Source organism: Lissotriton vulgaris, chromosome 3_1 (assembly GCF_964263255.1).
Source record: "Lissotriton vulgaris chromosome 3_1, aLisVul1.2, whole genome shotgun sequence".
Classification (NCBI taxonomy): domain Eukaryota; kingdom Metazoa; phylum Chordata; class Amphibia; order Caudata; family Salamandridae; genus Lissotriton; species Lissotriton vulgaris.
In genome coordinates, this window is record NC_141689.1 from 1,522,185,775 (window position 1) to 1,522,207,022 (window position 21,248).

The 21,248-nt window shown below is 49.2% G+C and overlaps 1 protein-coding gene across 4 annotated transcripts in view; it reads right to left on the bottom strand.

Annotated features, from left to right (window-relative positions):
- Nucleotides 1–21,248, bottom strand: part of SEC24B (SEC24 homolog B, COPII component) — a 764,077-nt gene that overhangs the window by 644,857 nt on the left and 97,972 nt on the right. For all 4 annotated transcript variants that reach the window (XM_086962000.1, XM_086962001.1, XM_086962003.1 and 1 more), the window contains 2 exons: nucleotides 15,612–15,692; nucleotides 4,809–4,996 (listed from right to left, as the gene is read on the bottom strand). In XM_086962000.1, coding sequence (XP_086818126.1) covers nucleotides 4,809–4,996; nucleotides 15,612–15,692 — 269 coding nt within the window. The remainder of the gene's footprint in view (nucleotides 1–4,808; nucleotides 4,997–15,611; nucleotides 15,693–21,248) is intronic.

Below are 21,248 nucleotides of genomic sequence, written 5' to 3' on the forward strand. Positions count from 1 at the left end.
GTGGTGGGCCATATAGTACGTAGAGTATAGACTTGGACCAGTTAATGGTGTAACCAGAAAACGTACCATAAGTTTCACATACATCTAGAAGGGTTATAATGGAACGCCTTGGCGTGGTCATGTACAACAGGATATCATCTGCGTAGAGGGACACTCGGTCCTCCCAGCTATCTGCCCACTTGAGGCCTCGGATCGTCGGTTCCCATCGTATCCATGCTGCCAAAGGCTCTAGTACTAGCGCAAAAAGTAGTGGCAATAGTGGGCAGCCCTGGTGTGTGCCCCTCGCTAGGGAAAAATCTTCTGATATATGACCATTGGCAGTGACATGGGCCATAGGCTTGGTGTACAGGAGCCGAACCCAAGAGCAAAATTTTGGTCCAAACCCCAGGTGTCTTAACACCGCGAAGAGAAAGGGCAATTTAACCATATCAAATGCCATGTGCGCATGTAATGAGAGCACCACCGCCGGCTCCTCCACATAGGCTGCACGAGCAATCACCCCATGTAGTCTCCGCAGATTAAGAGGCGTGTTCCTACCTGGCATAAAGCCCGATTGGTCTGGGTGTATTAGTGCTGGCAAGTGCGGAGTGAGCCGACTAGCCAACAGCTTGGCAAGGATTTTGGCTTCTGCATTTATCAGAGAGATGAGGCGGTACGAGGTACATCTATCTGCCGGTTTTCCAGGTTTCAAAATAGCCACTATTGTGGCCGTCCGTTGGTCCGGTGGTAGTTCACCCACCGTCAGACTTTCGGAGAACATGTTTAGTAAATGTGGCGCTGTGGCTTCTACCGTTTTTTTATAGAATTCTACAGGGATGTCATTCGGACCCACCGCTTTGCCCGACTGCAGCGCACCAATGGCTGCTTGCAGCTCGTCAATAGTTAGGTCACCCTCTAATTGTTTTGTCGCTTCTGGAGTTAATTTGGGCATGTTAAGGTCTTGTATATATGTCTGCGCCTCCGCTATAGACATTTCCGAATCCGACAAGTAAATTGCCTTAAAATGTTGCGCTAGTGTGTCCACTATCATGCGAGGGTCAGTTGTAACCTCCCCATCCTCCGTGTAGAGTTGCGCTATCCACCTCTCATTTTTTTCTCTTCTGTCTAGCCACACTAGTAGCTTCCCGGCTTTGTCCCCTATGTCGTATATTTTGTGTCATGTTGCCTGTATCTGTTGTCTGGTTACCACTGTGAGGTGTTCTTTGTGTTTCTGCTGCGCTAGACGAAGGTTGTGGGATGTCTCAGGGGTGGGGTCCGTAGCATGTTGAGCCTCAGCAGTGTGCACTTCGGACTCTAAATTCTGCAGCTCTAGCTGTCCCTCCCTTTTATGTGCTGTAATGGCAGCAATGGCCTGGCCCCTGACCACTGTCTTGAATGCCTCCCAGAGGATGGTCGGTGAAGTGACCGTTCCCACATTATCCTGAAAATATTGGTCTATTTGCCTTTCTAATTTTCTTAACTTGTAAATAGCCACGGCGTATTGGATAAATGTGGCGCCTTCTCTGCTGGTAGTGAGTGTACCTAATCAATATAGGGAATGGTCAGAGATGCCCCGGGGTCTGATTTCTATAGACTCTACGTTTTTAAGACTACCCGTGGAACCCAGGAAATAATCTATCAGAGTTAAGCTATTACGGACTCCTGAGTGATACGTAAATTGACGTTCTGTTGTGTGGTATCTTCTCCATAGATATATAAGGCCCATTGCATCCAGGAAACTCCCAAAGAGCGACCCTTCCGATGCCCCAGATCTGACGGGAAATCTATCCAAGGTTTCATTCAGAGTTGCATTGAAATCTCCTTCGATAATGAAGTCTCCCTCCCGAAGTCAAAGCAGAAATTAACTAAGGTCTGGTAGGGCCACTGCATGCAGCGCCGGGGGATGTAGACAGACACTATGTTAAGGGGCCGTCCCTCCCACTGCACAAATATGGCGGCAAACCTCCCACCACCATCGGATTTAACATCATGCACAATCAATGGAAACTGTTTCTTCAGCATTATGCCCACCCCTCTGGATCCTGACGTAAATTCTGAGTGAACCACCATTTTATATCCCCACCTGTCCATCGCCTTGCTTGATGTGCCAGTAAGGTGTGTCTCCTGCAGTAACACCACTGCTGGGCCACCCCTCTTGATGCACTGGAGCACTATGCCTCGCTTAATTTTATCGCCAAGACTTCTTACATTCCATGTGAGTAGGGAGAGAGTAGGCACCGCGTTATCAGGGCATATCGCCGCCTCAGCCTGCGCCGCGCCTTGTGTTTGCGCACCTGACATGTCCAGTAAGACCATTAAAATTGTTTAGGATACAGTGAAAGTAGTGCTATGATTGCATAACTGACCATGCTATAACCTTCTTGCGAACAAACTGGAAGCAGACCCTCCCCCCCCCCCGTCTCCCTGTCATGCGGACCTAAAACTGCCCGCCACCCCAACTCAGCAGAGCGCTTAAAACCCAATCCTGTAACCATTACTTGCACTTATGGGAGCGGCAAGTCCAAGGAAGACCATCACATCCCCGTATCCCAGAGTCCTTGTCCATCGATAGTCCCAACATTGTTGTATTGCCGAGGAGGACTTAAATCCCATCAGGTTAGTGTCTGCTTGTGTCGGTGGGCCATCACCTAGTGTCTTATTCTCCGGAGTCTCTACGTAGTTGGCCGTCGTCTCCCTCTCCTTGTTCAGTGTTCGCTGGAGCGTCCTGTTTCTCGAGACGGCGTCGCCCCTTTCGATCACGTCCGGGCTTTCCCACCTGTTGCCAGCCTTCGAACCAGTCATGTGCCTCTTCCTGCGTTTCGAAGAACCGTGTCTTGTTGTCGGCCACCACTCGCAACTTTGCAGGGAAAAGCATTGAATATGGCAGCTTGCGTGCTCTCAACTCCTTTTTGACCTTGAAGAAGCTCCTGCGGCGTGCTGAAACCGCCGCTGTATAGTCTGGGAAGAAGTAGATCACAGAATTATGTACTCGTATGGCCGGCGCCACTCGAGCCGTTTGAAGAATGGCGTCTCCATCCCGGAAATTGAATATGCGGCCAGCACCGGCCTTGGAGGGGCACCCGGTTTTGGCCTGCCACCCGGCACCCGATGTGCGCGTTCCACTGAAAAGTAGTTAGAAAGACCCTTTGGCTGTAATCTCGTTTTTATCAAGTCTTCAATATACAGATCCATGGCGGGACCCCCTTCCAACTCTGGGATCCCTGTAATTCGGACATTGTTCCTGCGAGAGCGCCCCTTCTAGTCATCCAGTTTTGCTATTATTCGCTTATTATCAGCATCCAGTTGTGCTACCTTCTGTGTCAACATTTTTGTGTCTGTAGCGAGTGACGTTGTCAACTGTTCCACCTCTGTGACTCGGGCCGACATTTTTTGGAAATCCGCCTGCAGGAACGTTACATCCGCCGATATGGAGCCCACTGTGGTCTGTACGTTGTTGAGGGCCGCCATAATATCCTCCAACATTACTTTAGGTGCAGTTACTTCTTCTCCTTTCTCTGCTTGCCCTTTCCGTTCTGGCAGTGGTGGCAAGTCTTTATAGAAGGAAAATTTGTCCAGCTTTCCCTGCTGGGTCGTGCGGGATCCTCTCCCACTCATTGTATATTCCGCGGCCGCTCAGTTCACGCCTTGCCTGTTTATGCAATAAGCGGTCATCCGTCACTGGTTGCCACGTGCGCGGGGTCGCGGCACGCTATCGCTGGGATGTGTAATTTTCAGAGCCCGTTGGAGAGTTTCTCACTGTCCAGGGGTCCAAGGGCCCCACAAGGGCACCACCGCTCAGTGCTCACTACCGTCTCCAACGGGGCTGCCAGGTGTCATGCTGCTAACCTGCTCCGCTCACGGCAGCACTCTCACCAGTCTGCACCTCACTGTTCTCCTCTTCCTGCACGGTCTGTTGTACTTATATGGGCCACACTTTATCTCTTCTTCAGGCCACCAGTCCTGCAACTCCTTGCATTCGATCTGCCCCGCTCTTTGCAGCCTCTAGTTGCTCCGGTCAGCCTTTAAGAAATGGCGCCCCAGCTCTCACCTGCGTGACCATGGGCCCTCCGCCGCCGCGTCCGTCCAGTCCGTAACCTACAGGGGGGCGCTACCTCCGCTTCAGCGCGTACCCCTGCAGAGCCGTTATGATGATGCTGAATGGTCAGTCACTACAACTCCCAGATCTCCGGTTACTTAATCCGGCCGGCTTTCTCCTCCGTCCCGGTCCGCTGCCTGCGGCTCCCCGGGAGGGCTACACCTGGCCCCCGCTGCAATTATGGGCAGAAGCCGCCAGCTTCACCTCTTCCGTGTGGTTGCTCGTTCGTGGGCCCGAGAGGCGCCGCCTCCTCCGCAGCCGTCTCGCAAGTCAGTTCACCCTCCGCCGTTGCCAAAATCGAGCCCCCGGCTCCTAGCTTGCGATCAGGCCTCAATCTTACAGTAGCGATATCTCGCTCCGCCGAGCACGCAGAGACAACAGCGTCGGCTCGATTTGCGCCGCACCTCCTCCACGTCGTAATTTCTGCCTCTGGGTAGTTTTAAAAGTGCGGATAATTGGACGGATTTCTGGGGCGACTGTCTCACCAACCCCCCCTCCCCCCCCCCCCCCCCCTCCCCGAGTCCCTTTAGTCAGCAGCTATCTTGCACGGCTGCAGGCCACGCCCCCCTCTGGCCCTCCTCTTTTAATGAGAGACAGGTTATGACAGAAAATGCATTTCACACATAAAATACATATATGGCTAACAAATAAAACGTAATCTGCACTATTACAGTCATTTACCATAATCTTATCTGAAGGGCTGCAAATACGTTTCTAAACTAAATGTTCTTACCTGTGCATAGGGCTGATACTCGGACCGGTACGGTGCCATACTGGAAGGAGCAGACGAGGGAGGAGGCACTGCATTCCGATATCCAGGTTGAAGTGATGGGTAACCATAACCAAAAGGCTTAGCTGGTTTTGACGTTTGAGAAACTGAATGAGTTGGCGAATCACCACTTACAAATGAAGAATTAAACTCTATGGATCAAAACATGCATTAAGAAAATAAATTACTTTAGATTAATTACACAAGAGCAAATAAAAACAAATTTATGTTTTGATCATTTGGTTCATTAAATTACAGTTCTTCAGTCTAGATTTAGCCACACATTTAATATACAAAGACAAGCTTAAAGGTTTACTTTTTTTCCATAATAAGGGTGTTTCAGGGATTAGTCTAAAGGTTAGAAATGATAGTGAAGATTCCATAATCGAGAACATTGTATGCGCAAGCAAACTGTGACCTTATCCTGTAGACAGGAAATATGGTAGGTCCGAAGACACTCTTGAGTGCAATGATTTTTTACTATAACCCAGTGTTAGACCTGTCTGGCTTTTTGACGTAGTCCCTCCTATTTATTATTTATTTTGTCCCCTTTTTGCCCCTCATACCCTTGAGAATTTTTGTCCACTGACTTTTTATAGGTGTTGGCCAAGGGGATAGGTGTTCTTTTGTCCCTCATAGTTTTTTACCTCAGGCCCAGAGGCCTGTTCTGACAGGAAAGTTGGAACCACACAAAATGGTGGCTACCAACTGCCCTAACTGTCACACCCAGAACTTGGCCATAGCCTAGCATAGGGCGTTCTAGAACCTTCTGGTCCATTCTGGACCACTGAAGGGCAGCCTATATAAGGCGGAATGCGGGGCAGCCATTTTGTCTACCTGTGAGAGTCAGCTGGAGGATAGGCTATCTTGGAAGGTGGGGGAGAGGCTAGTGTGAGGGTTGATCTCCTGGACTGGGAAGCAGCCTAGCTAATCCACTTCTCTACTCCTCCTTTGGGATCCTTGTCTTGTCCCCGCTGTGGCTGGTTAAGGGAGACCCTGGGCGCCTGACTGACCCCTAGCTTCAAAATAGTGGGGTGTGAACAGGAGAAGGAGACTGTGGTGCTGCGGAGCACAGTCCTCTGCCCAGTGGAAGGAATTCTGCTGTGATTCCCTATAACTGTGGAGGGTTAATTCTGGTGGCCCCCACCCTTTTATTCAGCCCTCAAAACCATCCTGCCCTGGTTTTAGTGACTGTCCCTTCACTCAATTACCCCCATCGAGAGTTACCTCTCACCTGCTGTGGAGCTGTGGCCAGGAGAGATCGGCGCCAGATTGTGACTGGGACAGCCCCGCCTCGGCCGGGCCTGGGACCCCTGGGGCACCGTTCGTGCATTAGACTAGCCCCCCCCCCGGGATCCGCTGAGGAACCTTGCGAGGCTTCCTCTCGTGAGCGGGACCCCGGGGGCACCTTCCGCGCTTCTGCTGTATGGCTGAGTGACAACCGGTTGTCAAGGGAAAGCCCGGTGAGACGCTTCTAGTCGGCGCCTTCGCGCATGCCTGGTTGTGGCTGTATTCCCCGGAAGGAGGGGCAGAGGAGTAGGCAGGCCCAGGAGTGAAGTGTCTGCTCTACGAGCGAGCGCAGAGGGAGGCGGCGCCAGCCGAGCGCTACAGCGCATGCCCGCGGAAGAAGTGTTCTTGAAGACCGGCGCTGAGGAGAGGCGCCACCGGTCTCCAGGGAGCGCCGAGTGATCTGCTCTTTCCCTCCTGCTCGAGCGCCACACTGAGGAGCTGGCCCGAGCAGGGAGGGAGTAGTTAGAGGCCCGAGAGGGGCTGGTAGAGCCTCGTGTAATTTGCCCCGGTTGTCTTCCGCTCGAGAGCCCCACTGAGGAGTCGGCCCGAGCGGGGGAGTGAGCATTGTGGAGCCTTCTGAGCTCTGAGGGCCTCTCCAGCTGCAATTCCCCGACCCCCTTCGTTTGCTGTTCCCCTTGTGAGCCTGGAGCAGGACGATCCCAGCTTCGAGTATCAAGTAAGGAGGTAGACACGTGGGGGAGTGACTTCCACACAGTTAACTGGTGCCATAAATTGAGATTCTGGCCCCTTGAGTACAGCGTCCAGGAGGAATCCCTGACAAGGTTTTATGGGAAGCTGAATTAAGTGGTATTTACCAATTTCATCTTTGATAAGATAAGGAGGAGAACTGTAAAGTTATTCATGTAAAGGACACTGTTTATCTGAGCTAGAATAAGGGCTGATCTTGCTAATGGTTAAAGTAATGCTGTAATGAGAGATGCATTAGAGTAAGCAAAGTACAGTAAATGCACCACTGAGCTATTGAGGTATAAGAATTAGCTGCCAGTTTTGGTTAAAGAGATCCAACTATATATGTAATATACTGTAAATGGTGGTTGTTAAAATGATTTAGAACTTAAAAGTGGAGTTAATGTTTCCATGACAAACTGAAGTGCCTAAACTGTACATTTTGAAACTGAAGAGAAAAGTATATTATTTTTATAAAGCAGTACTTATTTTTCCACATTTTTGGTGTAGCGTTTTCTTTTTGAGTGCTATTGCGTGGTTTTACTGTTGGGTGGTCTGCAACCTTTACACTGTGCCTCTGAAATGACCGTCTTGCCCTAGGCCAGGCTACCCCAGTTCCAACAGGTTGGTGCCTAGAGGTGGGAAACTGACTTGGTTGCAGCTACTCAATAGTAATTCAACGTAATACACTAAACCTACACCAGGAGTTTTCTCCTTGCGGCCCTCCCAATTTGTCCTTTTGATTTTTCCAAATTTGTTCCTGGTGGTGGGTGGAGGTGGCTTTAGGTTGCCCTTGCAACTCTGCAATTTCTGGTGTGTTATCTAGGTTTGCCTGACTCAAGATGGAGTTCGCTGTGGAAAACCTAGAGGTCTATTCTGTGTCACAGTTAAAAATGTTCTGCCAGCAAATGGGGGTATTTTTCAAACATGGTGCCAGGATGGGGGAGCTCCAGACCAGTCTTAGGGCTTGGGTGGAGGCACACCAAGAAAAGAAGGAGGAGGAAGAGGGGGTAGACCAGGACACGGTGGGGGGGATAGATGAGTTATTCCACACTGAAGGGGAAAACTTACTCCCAGGACCAGTGTCCTACTCCAGAAGGGGTAGTAGCGCCTCTGGGGGAAGCTTAACTGAAGCCGAGCTCACGGATAGGAGGGAGAAAAGACAGTTGAGATGGGAGTTGGCTAAGTTGGAGCAGGAGAAAGAGGAGAGGAGGATGGCCCACGAGTTCAGACTGAAGGAACTGGAGCTCCAAAGCCTGCGACGGGGGTCCTCTCCTGAAAGGAATGGTGGCAGCGAACCAAAGGAGACAGCCAGGGAGACCAAACCCTATTTACCAAAAGACCTGATAGCGAGCTTCAGTCAGGGGGACGATATAGCTAAGTGGCTGGCTGCTTATGAGGTTTCTCTGAGGGTTCATGGGGTGCAGGAGAAGCACTGGGGGGGTAGTTTGTACAAGTACATGCCTCCTGCTGGACGGGACACCTTGCTGGCCCTGGAACCAGAGGAACAAACTAACTACCCCACCATGAAGCTGGTGTTGTTAAGGAAGTTCGGGCTTACCCCAGAAAGGTACCGACAGAAGTTCAGGGGGAGCCACAAATTAAGCACCCAGAACTGGGTGGACTTCCTTGACTACGCCAGAAAGGCCTTAGAGGGTTGGGTCAAGGGCAGTGAGGTAAAGGATTATGAGGGGCTGTACGATCTATTTTTGAGAGAACACCTCCTCGAGAAATGTTTTCCCGAGCTGCGCCAACACCTGGTGGACAGCAAGCTGACCAATCCCCGGAAGCTTGCAGAGGAGGCGGACATCTGGGCAAGTACCCGGGTGTCCTCCAAGGGGACTGGAGGGGAATCTCAAAAAGCCGGACAGGGCGCCCCCCCAGAAGAAGGAGGGGGGGGAGAAAAAGAGAGAGTTCTCTAAAGGTCCCCAAAATAACTTCCAAGGGAAGGGAGCAGGTTTCACCCCTAGGGCAAACCCGCCCAGAAACCCTAATCCTGGCCAAAGCCAGCAGCCCAGGGTTCTCCACTGTTTTGAATGTGGTGGTGTTGGACATTATAAGGGGGATGTCAGATGCCCAAAGAGACCACCCCCTCCCACCGGAGGAAAGTCACCGGGAGTAGCTAGTGTAGCGCTCGGGAGGAGTTGCCCTTAGATAAGGGGGGTGAGTGGGCGGGTGTCACCTTAGTGTCCCTGGGAGAGCGGGAGATGGTTCCAAAGATCCAGGTGCCCCCAAATACTACAAAGTATGGGCAATGGGTTACCATCAATGGCCAGAGAGGGGAGGCTCTGAGAGATACAGGAGCCAGTATGACTATGGTGAGAAGTCAGCTGGTGTCTCCAGAGCAGGTTGTTCCTAATGTACTCCACCCGCCGCGATGGCTGACGGCAGAATGGGCCACTATCCAGTGGCTGAGGTTCCCTTTGAGTGGGAGGGGGTCGCAGGTTCACTTCGAGTTGCCGTAAGCCCTGCCGTGCCAGTCGATTGTCTGCTGGGGAATGACATGGAACACAACACTTGGAGAGAGGTGGAATACCGGACGCATTCTGCGATGCTGGGTACACCTGACTGGGCCTGTGCAAGCACACGGTCTGAGACTGCCCGGAGAGGGAGTTCGCCTGGGTTGGAGCCTGCAACAATGGCCCAACCCGCTGCTAAGATGGGACAGACCCAGAGACAGAGAAAGCCTGCTCCGGCTTCCACACCCCATGTGACAGATCGGCCACCTGCGGTGGTGGACCAGGAGTCCGTGGAGGGGGAAGTAGACTCTCTGGAGGATTTACCCATCCCTGCGGAGTGGCATGTGGAGGGAGGTCCTACCAGAGAGGAATTCTGTAAGGGGCAGAGGGAGTGCCCCACCCTTGAGGGACTGAGGCGACAGGCTGAAGCCCAAGCAGCAGGTGATGTTACGGGACACTACCATATTTACTGGGAGGATGGACTCCTCTACAGTGAACCCAAGGTACCCTTGCCTGGTTCATCAAGGGCCTTGGTAGTCCCGCAACAGTACCGAGCCTTTCTTTTGGAATTGGCTCATGCCATACCCCTGGCAGGACACTTAGGTCAGGACAAGACCTTTGCACGGCTTGTCCTCCACTTTTACTGGCCTCAGATGAAAGTGGCGTCCAACACTTACTGTCGGACATGTGTAACCTGCCAGGCCAGTGGGAAAACAGGGGTGAAGCTAAAAGCTCCCCTGGAACCACTTCCAGTCGTTAGCACACCCTTTGAGAGGGTGGGCATCGACATTGTAGGGCCTTTGGATCCACCAACAACAGCTGGTCACAGGTTTATCCTGGTTCTGGTGGATCATGCCACACGGTATCCAGAGGCAATACCTCTGAGGACAGTCACTGCACCTGTAGAAGGCAAGAGCCCTAATGGGAATCTTTACCCGAGTGGGATTTCCCAAGGAAGTTGTGTCTGACAGGGGGACCAACTTCATGTCAGCTTACATGTGGGCAATGTGGAAGGAGTGTGGAGTGACCTACCGGTTCACCACTCCTTATCACCCCCAGTCGAATGGACTGGTTGAGAGGTTTAATAAGACCTTGAAGGGCATGATCAGAAGTCTGCCCGAAAGCCTGCGGAGGAAATGGGACGTCCTCCTACCCTGTTTACTCTTTTCCTACAGGGAAGTGCCCCAGAAGGGAGTGGGCTTCAGCCCCTTTGAGCTTCTGTATGGGCACCCTGTACGCGGTCCTCTCAGCTTGGTGAAGGATGGTTGGGAGAAGTCTCCCAGGAAACCCCCCCAGGATGTGGTGAGCTACATGCTGGCCTTCAGGAGCCAAATGGCGAAGTTGTGGAAGCAAGCTTCTGACAACTTGGAGGCCAGCCAGGCAGTCATGAAGGAGTGGTATGACCATAATGCTCACCAGGTGGAATTGGAGCCTGGCCAGAAAGTGTGGGTGATGGAGCCTGGAGAGCTTAGCGCCCTCCAGGATCGCTGGACAGGCCCCTTTGAGGTGTTGGAGAAGAAGGGTAAGGCCACATACCTGGTGGACCTTAAGACCCCTCGACAGCCCCTACGGGTGCTGCATGCCAACCGTCTCAAGCCCCACCATGAGAGGCCCGAAGTCATGTTGATGATGGTGACTGACGGGGAAGAGGAAGCGGAAAGCGAACCTCTCCCAGATCTCTTTTCGTCTCAAGAGAAGGATGGGTCAGTGGAGGGAGTGATTCTCTCTCCTACTCTAACTCCTGAGCAGCGGGAGGACTGCCGCCAGATCCTGGAGCAGTACTCTTCGTTGTTCTCCCTTGTCCCGGGAAGGACTCACCTGTGTACCCATGACGTGGACACAGGAGACAGCCCACCAGTGAAGTCAAAGACCTACCGGCTGTCTGACAAGGTGAAGGCTAGCATCCATGGAGAGGTCGCCAAGATGCTAGAGCTGGGAGTTATTGAACCTTCCAACAGCCCTTGGTCCAGTCCGGTGGTGCTCGTGCCAAAAGCCGCACCACCAGGCACCACACCTGAACTGAGGTTCTGTGTGGATTACCGAGGACTGAATTCAGTGACAAGGACTGATGCTCATCCGATCCCTAGGGCGGATGAATTGATTGACCGGCTAGGAGCTGCCCAATATCTGAGTAGCTTTGACCTCACTTCAGGGTACTGGCAGATCTCCTTGACAGATGGAGCAAGGGAAAGGTCAGCCTTCTCCACGCCTGAGGGACACTACCAGTTCTGTGTGATGCCCTTTGGGCTCAAGAACGCCCCTGCCACATTTCAGCGGCTGGTGAACCAGGTCCTCTCTGGAATGGAGAGTTTCTCTGCTGCTTACTTGGATGACATTGCTGTCTTCAGTAGCAGTTGGGAGGACCATCTGCAGCATTTGCAAGCAGTTCTTCAGGCCCTGAGACAAGCTGGATTGACAATCAAGGCCAGCAAATGCCAGATTGGGCAGGGGTCGGTTGTGTACCTTGGACACTTGGTGGGTAGGGGGACTGTGCAGCCCCTGCAGGCGAAGATTGAGGCAATCATGGCCTGGGAACCCCCCAAGACACAGACTGAGGTCCGAGCTTTCCTGGGCCTCACAGGCTACTACCGTCGCTTTGTGAAGGGGTATGGTACTATTGTAGCGCCCCTCACAGAGCTCACCTCCAAGAAACAACCTCGACGGGTAGTTTGGACGGGAGCTTGTCAGCAAGCTTTCGAGAAATTGAAACAGGCAATGTGTGCGGCACCGGTCCTGAAGGCCCCAGACTTCTCCAAGGAGTTCATTGTCCAAACAGATGCATCAGAACATGGCATTGGGGCAGTGTTATCGCAACTAAATGAAGAGGGCCTGGATCAACCTGTAGTCTTCATATCCAGGAGACTGCTTCCCCGGGAACAGAAGTGGAGTGCCATTGAGAGGGAAGCTTTTGCGGTGGTGTGGGCTCTGAAGAAGCTGCGGCCATACCTCTTTGGCTCGCACTTCCTGGTTCAGACTGACCACCGACCCCTTCGTTGGCTGATGCAAATGAAGGGGGAAAATCCCAAGTTGTTGAGGTGGTCCATCTCCCTACAGGGAATGGACTTCCGGGTGGAACATCGGCCTGGAGTGGACCACGCCAATGCAGACGGTCTCTCCAGGTATTTCCGCCTTAGTGATGAGGACTCCCAAGGGGTTGGGTAGTTCTCCCCACTTTCAGCTGGGGGGGACGCGTGTTAGACCTGTCTGGCTTTTTGACGTAGTCCCTCCTATTTATTATTTATTTTGTCCCCTTTTTGCCCCTCATACCCTGAGAATTTTTGTCCACTGACTTTTTATAGGTGTTGGCCAAGGGGATAGGTGTTCTTTTGTCCCTCATAGTTTTTTACCTCAGGCCCAGAGGCCTGTTCTGACAGGAAAGTTGGAACCACACAAAATGGTGGCTACCAACTGCCCTAACTGTCACACCCAGAACTTGGCCATAGCCTAGCATAGGGCGTTCTAGAACCTTCTGGTCCATTCTGGACCACTGAAGGGCAGCCTATATAAGGCGGAATGCGGGGCAGCCATTTTGTCTACCTGTGAGAGTCAGCTGGAGGATAGGCTATCTTGGAAGGTGGGAGAGAGGCTAGTGTGAGGGTTGATCTCCTGGACTGGGAAGCAGCCTAGCTAATCCACTTCTCTACTCCTCCTTTGGGATCCTTGTCTTGTCCCCGCTGTGGCTGGTTAAGGGAGACCCTGGGCGCCTGACTGACCCCTAGCTTCAAAATAGTGGGGTGTGAACAGGAGAAGGAGACTGTGGTGCTGCGGAGCACAGTCCTCTGCCCAGTGGAAGGAATTCTGCTGTGATTCCCTATAACTGTGGAGGGTTAATTCTGGTGGCCCCCACCCTTTTATTCAGCCCTCAAAACCATCCTGCCCTGGTTTTAGTGACTGTCCCTTCACTCAATTACCCCCATCGAGAGTTACCTCTCACCTGCTGTGGAGCTGTGGCCAGGAGAGATCGGCGCCGGATTGTGACTGGGACAGCCCCGCCTCGGCCGGGTCCGGGACCCCTGGGGCACCGTTCGCGCATTAGACTAGCCCCCCCCCGGGATCCACTGAGGCTGAGGAACCTTGCGAGGCTTCCTCTCGTGAGCGGGACCCCGGGGGCGCCTTCCGCGCTTCTGCTGTATGGCCGAGTGACAACCGGTTGTCAAGGGAAAGCCCGGTGAGACGCTTCTAGTCGGCGCCTTCGCGCATGCCTGGTTGTGGCTGTATTCCCCGGAAGGAGGGGCAGAGGAGTAGGCAGGCCCAGGAGTGAAGTGTCTGCTCTACGAGCGAGCGCAGAGGGAGGCGGCGGCAGCCGAGCGCTACAGCGCATGCCCGCGGAAGAAGTGTTCTTGAAGACCGGCGCGGAGGAGAGGCGCCACCGGTCTCCAGGGAGCGCCGAGTGATCTGCTCTTTCCCTCCTGCTCGAGCGCCACACTGAGGAGCTGGCCCGAGCAGGGAGGGAGTGGTTAGAGGCCCGAGAGGGGCTGGTGGAGCCTCGTGTAATTTGCCCCGGTTGTCCTCCGCTCGAGAGCCCCACTGAGGAGTCGGCCCGAGCGGGGGAGTGAGCATTGTGGAGCCTTCTGAGCTCTGAGGGCCTCTCCAGCTGCAATTCCCCGACCCCCTTCGTTTGCTGTTCCCCTTGTGAGCCTGGAGCAGGACGATCCCAGCTTCGAGTATCAAGTAAGGAGGTAGACACGTGGGGGAGTGACTTCCACACAGTTAACTGGTGCCATAAATTGAGATTCTGGCCCCTTGAGTACAGCGTCCAGGAGGAATCCCTGACAAGGTTTTATGGGAAGCTGAATTAAGTGGTATTTACCAATTTCATCTTTGATAAGATAAGGAGGAGAACTGTAAAGTTATTCATGTAAAGGACACTGTTTATCTGAGCTAGAATAAGGGCTGATCTTGCTAATGGTTAAAGTAATGCTGTAATGAGAGATGCATTAGAGTAAGCAAAGTACGGTAAATGCACCACTGAGCTATTGAGGTATAAGAATTACCTGCCAGTTTTGGTTAAAGAGATCCAACTATATATGTAATATACTGTAAATGCTGGTTGTTAAAATGATTTAGAACTTAAAAGTGGAGTTAATGTTTCCATGACAAACTGAAGTGCCTAAACTGTACATTTTGAAACTGAAGAGAAAAGTATATTATTTTTTATAAAGCAGTACTTATTTTTCCACATTTTTGGTGTAGCGTTTTCTTTTTGAGTGCTATTGCGTGGTTTTACTGTTGGGTGGTCTGCAACCTTTACACTGTGCCTCTGAAATGACTGTCTTGCCCTAGGCCAGGCTACCCCAGTTCCAACACCCAGTATTTGGGAAGCACAAACTAATCACCCCTAAGGGTCTCAAGGTGCTGGGGGCGGTTGGGGAGATTAAGTGAGCTATTGCCCAGTCACATGATGCTGAGCTGATCTGCTTCCAGCGATGGAGATAGAACTGTTAGCCCCACTCTCCAAAGTCAGCCGTCCTGGCCGCTGCGCCACACCTCACCCATTATAGAAAAACAAACTGCTTGAGCAGGTTATTAAATCAATGTGCATAATGAATTAGATTTTACATATTTTTCTTTAAAAAAATGTAAATCATAAATCATGAAATATTTTAACTGACAAATATTAACAGAAATCAACACATAAAAAAAACAACTTTCCTTTTAATGGGAAGGTTGGAGCTTTTCTAAATTCTATTTAGGCCACTCATTGTCTACACTATATTCTATTTGATGCACTTCTACTGTCCCCACAAATCCATCTGATGATACTAACAATTTTTAGCCCCCAACTTCAAATTCCTTAATATTTACTGTAGGTTTTAAAAAGTTCAACTTTACATTTTGCTTTTTATTTTATATATATATATTTATGAATTCATTCATATTATTTAATGTTCTAAGCAGTTGTGGACCCCCCCCCCCCCCCGAGTAGGCTAAGCGGACCCCCAATAGTCCCCGAACCTCCGGTTTAAAATCACCATTTTACAACAAATCCATGCAGGGTAAAATGAAACGTTCATTTCCTCAAGGGAAAAATAGCCTGGGACTTGAGGTGTGATGGCTCCATAAGTAATGTGGGGCAAAATAAAGCTTAGCACCCCCAAACAGTAAATCGTGATGTAGAACAAATGTTCCAATCACTTTGCAAAAGCTGGGGAATCCCATTTATCTGGGTGAAAGAGGAATAGCTGCAGAAGTACTTACATAAATATAGTACATATCACAGAATAACCATTTTACATCACTTTATAGACAATGATTCCATCATACAAAAATAACTTTCTTTATATATGTAGAAGAACTTTAGAAAATTTAACGTCATAAAGCAATGTTTCACCTGCATAGCCTCCACCTTCCAGCGCATCATAATTGTTGGACACAGGAGTAGCACTACTGGTTGTGGAAGAGGTTTCAACACCTAAAGTAGGCACATTGAAAGACAAAAAAATTAACAGCACAAAAATCACTTCCTAAATGCAAAATCGACTTACATATATAATACCAACATACACGACGGATACACCAGCATTAAAAAGTCTTGCAATTTCGTTTTCAACTACATCTTGGATTACTACGTCATTAAATGTTTTTTTAGTTAATAAGTCCTCGGTTGAGGAGTGCCATTAAATGGTTCATGCCTCAGTCTTGCGCAGGCCCAATTTACTTAACTGACATTTTTTCTCATCTTCATCCTCAAAGAAAGCTGCCAGAACAATGCTTGTACTAATAAAGCTCGGCAGCTTAGGTGTACAAAAGCTGAGCCTCAGGCAAAACAGAAACTGGAGAAGCATCATTAGATAAAGTTTCTCTCTGAATGGGTACTTTCCAATAGATGTATGTCTTTAGTGGCAGGTCCTAAGAAGCCCATGTAGCAAACACAAAAGCATGTACATGCTTTCCTCCCTGTAAGCAAGCAAAGTTCCACGCATGAGAGGACACTGGTTTCATCTAAAGAGCCACCTCAAACAGTCAGCTTCTTTGTGCAGTCCCTTATTTTTAAGAGACATTGCTTTCAGCATCCTTTTGCTTGTACTGTAAAGCTAATAGTTTCCACCATACCCTAGAGGAAGCAGTTGAGCCAGTTCATTTTTTCTACAGAGAAGATGAATCATAGGAGTACACAGGACCTTTGTCTTTTCTCTGGATAGGAGGGAGGATGCTTATGATTATAATTAAGTCTCCCCTGGAGGAGAACTAGCATTTAAGAAACTCTTCTTTTTTTCTCGAGGGGATCATCATTATAGGTCATAAGCAGTTAACAGAATAGCAAGCCCGTCCCTACTAAAAGGCGGGAACAGATCTACAGTGCATTATCCACACAGATGGTGAAGGGATTCTTTTCTCTATCAAAGCATCTCCTCTGAAATCTGGGTCAAGGAAATACAGCCCCTTTCGAAGTAGCCAAATCAGTTCATATAAGGCCATAATTAACCATCAGATGGTCATGTTGCATAACGTCTTTTGCGTTAGCAAGGTAAAGCTTTGGAACCCTTTTTAAATCAAGGGAATGCAAAGTTCTTTCAGTGAGAGTGGCATGATTCTGAAAGTTCATAAGGGAGACTGATTTATTTGCAAAAAAATCAGTGGATTGGTTCCTCACAACATTTTACTAAACCTATGAGTCACAAGAAAATCTATTTTCCAGGATATGTGCCTGAGACACCTCTTTAAGGTAGAATTAACTTTCATAATACCTCCCACAATATATTTGAGATCCTGTTATTTTCTTTTAAAAAAAGGGGGGGGGGTCTGTAAAGGGGTTTTCCTGTAAGGTTATATGGACGCACGGTTTACTTTTATAATTGAAGACTGCATTCCCGACTTCCCATATCTTTTTGATGAAGAGTTTGCAGCTTCTTCTTGGCCTTTGGTAGGACCAATAGCCAGAAGCCAGGCAGCCAAGGTCAGTGATGGAAGACGGAGATGGAGGATCTGGCCTAAAACTAGAATAGGAGATCTGATCTGCAATGCAGTCTCGTGTGGGGATTTTCTGACTAGTGTAGAAGGTTGATGTACCTCCACTGCCATGCTCACTCCAGAGCAATGCAAATTATTCTCATTGTGTCCTTCACTAGTTTAATGATTACAGACGGGATCAAAGGGTTTTGGAGGAGATGCCTAAACAAATTTCTTATACCACCTGATCAAAAGAGAATTTTGCACTGTTTCTGACTGGTAATCATGGATGTCTAATTTTGGCACTTTCTATAGTCTACGTTTGCAAATAAGTTTATGTCTGTAAAACCTCATTTCCAGAATTTTGTTTAATACTAAATTGAGATTTTCTTAAATCAGCCTAATTAGAGAATCCCCTTGAACTTTGTGGACTCCAGGTAGGTAGACTGCTGTAATGTGCTGGTACCTTAAAATTAACCTTCACCAAATAGCATGGGCTTCTAGAGGCTGCGCTCTGGATCTCATGCTTCCTTGTTTGTTGAGATAATAACTTTTTGGGCTGTTGTCTGTCTGAACAAGCAGGAAAGACAAAGTGAAGTTGAGAGGAACTACTTCAGGACTAGATGAACTGTCCTCAACTCCAGGAGGTTGAGAAGGTAGGATTTTTCTTTTGACAGCCACAGTTCTTGAATGTGAAGACAATTCATATGGGCTTCCGAGCCCAGGAAAGTCAAGTCAAGTCAATGAATTTATATAGCGCGCTACATACCCAGAGGGTCTCAAGGCGCTTGAAGAGGGGTGGGGAATTACTGGTCGAATATCCACGTTTTAAGTTGCTTTCTGAATGCTAGGTGGTTCTGAGTGAGGCGAAGGTGAATGGGAAGTGAGTTCCATGTTTTAGCAGCCAGGTAGGAGAAGGATCTTCCTCCCATGGTGGTTTTGTTGATGCGAGGTACAGCAGCAAGGGCTTGATTGGAAGAGCGCAGCTGGCGGGAGGGGGTGTAGAAGGAGAGTCGTGTGTTGAGGCATTCTGGTCCGAGTTCGTAAAGTGCTTTGTGTGCGTGGGTTAGGAGGCGGAATGTTATCCGTTTATTGACGGGGAGCCAGTGGAGGTCTTTCAGGTGATCAGAAATATGGTCTTTACGTGGGATGTCTAGTATGAGTCTGGCTGCTGCGTTCTGGATGCGTTGGAGTTTTTTCTGAAGTTTTGCGGTGGTACCGGCGTACAGGGTGTTTCCGTAGTCCAGTCGGCTTGTAACCAGAGCGTGGGAGACCGTTTTTCTAGTTTCGGTGGGGATCCAGCGAAATGTTTTTTTGAGCATGCAGAGAATGTTGAAGCAAGATGATGAAACGGCGTTGACTTGTCTGGTCATCGAGAGTGAGGAGTCCAGGATGACGCCCAGGTTCCGTGCATGGTCCGTCGGGATGGGTGCTTTTCCAAGGGCCGCTGGCCACCAAGAGTCGTCCCAGGCGGAGGGGGAGGTGCCTAAGATAAGGACTTCTGTTTTGTCTGAGTTCAGTTTCAGACGGCTGTGCTTCATCTACTCGGCTACTTCTTTCATTCCTTCATGTAGGTTGGTTTTGGCGGTGTTGGGGTCTTTGGTTAGTGAGAGGATTAGTTGAGTGTCATCAGCGTAGGAGATGATGTTGAGGTTGTGTTGGCGTGCGATGGCAGCGAGAGGGCTCATGTATACGTTGAAGAGGGTGGGGCTGAGTGAAGATCCTTGTGGCACGCCGCAGATGACTTCAGAGGCCTCTGACTTGAATGGTGGGAGGCGGAATTTCTGAGTTCTTCCGGCAAGGAACGAGGTGATCCATTCAAGTGCTTTTCCTTGGATTCCGATGTTTCTGAGGCGTTGTAGCAGGGTGCTGTGACAGACTGGTTGCTGTGTCTATTCCTGCTCCCATGTAATGAATGGAATGTACTGGAGTGATTTACTCTGAGGCCCAACTGGCAATATAAACATGTTAAAGTGACAATGTGGGGTTTTTGAGGTGTTATTGTTTTTATGAAACAGTAGTCTAGGTAGGGGAAGACACACATTCCTGTTTTTTTAGGTGTACTGCCAGGAATGAAAATGCACTTTGAAGAAGTCTGTGGGGCAGATTTTAGGCCATCAGGCAGGAACTTGTATTGGTAATGGACATTGTCTACTTGAATTATCAAGAATCTGTAATGCTTTTAAATGATGGAAATATGAAAGTTTGCATCATGAAGATCTATGGCACACCTCTAATTCCCCGAAAGGAGTCGAGGGTGTATTTGGTGAAGTGCCAATAAGGGAAGTTTTTTTTATGAACTTATCCGTAGTCCTGCAGTCAAAAATAGGATGAGAGTCCTGCTTTTGCTCTTTCTTCGGAATCAGAAAGTAGAAGGATTAATCTCCCTTCCCTTAACTGTGCATTGTAACTGGTTCTGCAGCATCATTAATGAAGAGGGTGCTGACTTCCAGACAATGCAGGTCTAAATGATATTGAGAAGATTTATTTGGATGAATAGACAGAGAAAGTAGTTTGTTTTAGAGAACGGCTATTCTCTGAAGTTCAATCTACACCCATCTGTCAGTCGTAATCTTTTCCAGATGATTGCTGATATTTTCGCCAACTGGAGTGGAGAATAGAAGGGGTAGTGAGAAAGAGTGGAGTATCTCTGTAGGGCTTTCCTGTGGGCGCTAGGGTTTTATAGATGTTTTAGGGATTTTTCATGTTCTTGTTGATGGTATTTGCAGGGCCACAGAGTGCCTTGAACTCTTTGATATTATAACTAGGAGTCATAAAGGTTCCCGAAATGTGTTTTGTAAACGGTATGCTTCTCTAAGCCAACTTCTTTTAGTGTTTCTACCTCAGCATCCACACACTACATTTGTCTGAAAAAAGCAAAAAACATAGTTGATCCATAGAAAGGAAGATTTAAAATCCTTTGCAGAGCCACTGGCTTTAGACCAGTGACAGGACGTCATGAATTTTGGTGAAGAACCAGACCATGACAATCGCCAAGGGCAACTAGGTTGGCAGCAGCTCTAACCGCTTGGTTAGAAACAATTACAAATTCTTGGAGTACTTCTGAGAAGTACTGTTTGTCCTCTCGAGGTAACTTGACTTAAAATCTCAAAAGTCTCCCAAAGAGCCCTCTCGTACTATGCAAGGAGAGCAGTGATGCTGAATGATTCCACAGCAGGGGCTGCTATACTGCAGAAATTCCTGCCTACCAAATCCATCTTCTCCTTCTAAGGAGTCACTGTGGAAGCTGGAATAGTGGGATTGTGTTTTCCTGCTGTCGTCACTTTAACAATCACAATTACGCCCGAAGAAAGAATTCTGCTTAGGAGACTTGTACTTCTTTTGCAAACTGTAAGGGGCAGACTTCGACGAAGCTGGAGTTAGGAACTTAGGAACAACTCCATTACTAGTTCAAGCAGTTCAGCAGCCAATGGCGGGGAGCAGAAGCTCAAGGGTGCAACATTAAAAAGTTGATTCAAGGCTTGGGCTGGACCATCAGTATTGGCACATTCAGTTTGCTGACTTCTCTTGCAAAAAGCAATTTGAAGATGTAGATTTCATCAATTGGGGGAAACCCTTTCGTAAGAGTCACAGAAGAATGGACGTGTGGGGAATAGAAGATGTAGCAGAGTAAGCACAATGAGAGGGTCACAAGTGTCATGAAGATCTGGACAGACACATTGACCTTGACCAATGAGTATTTCTTATGGGTCTGCTACCCTATTTATGAACATTATCTGCATTTTTGCGACATACTTCTGTCATACGCAGCCTTCAGAAGTGTGTCATGTTGGGGTGACTGTCCTCTTGGTTCTAAGATTTCACACTGACTATAATAATTGTAGAAGTGAGCTGTTTGTGTCAGGTGTGACCAATTGTAGATCTATCATTATACAGACAGATATTAGTAAACCTCGGGGTTCGAGGGGCTTAGTCCCAGGTCATGTGCAGAGAATGTGAACAGAATCATACAACGTGTATGATTGGTGGCCTTAGAGCCTTCCAGCTCCAATTAACATGACTGAATGAAAATGTTTTTTTCATCACTGCTACGTTCAGCACCTTTTAGAGTGGCCAG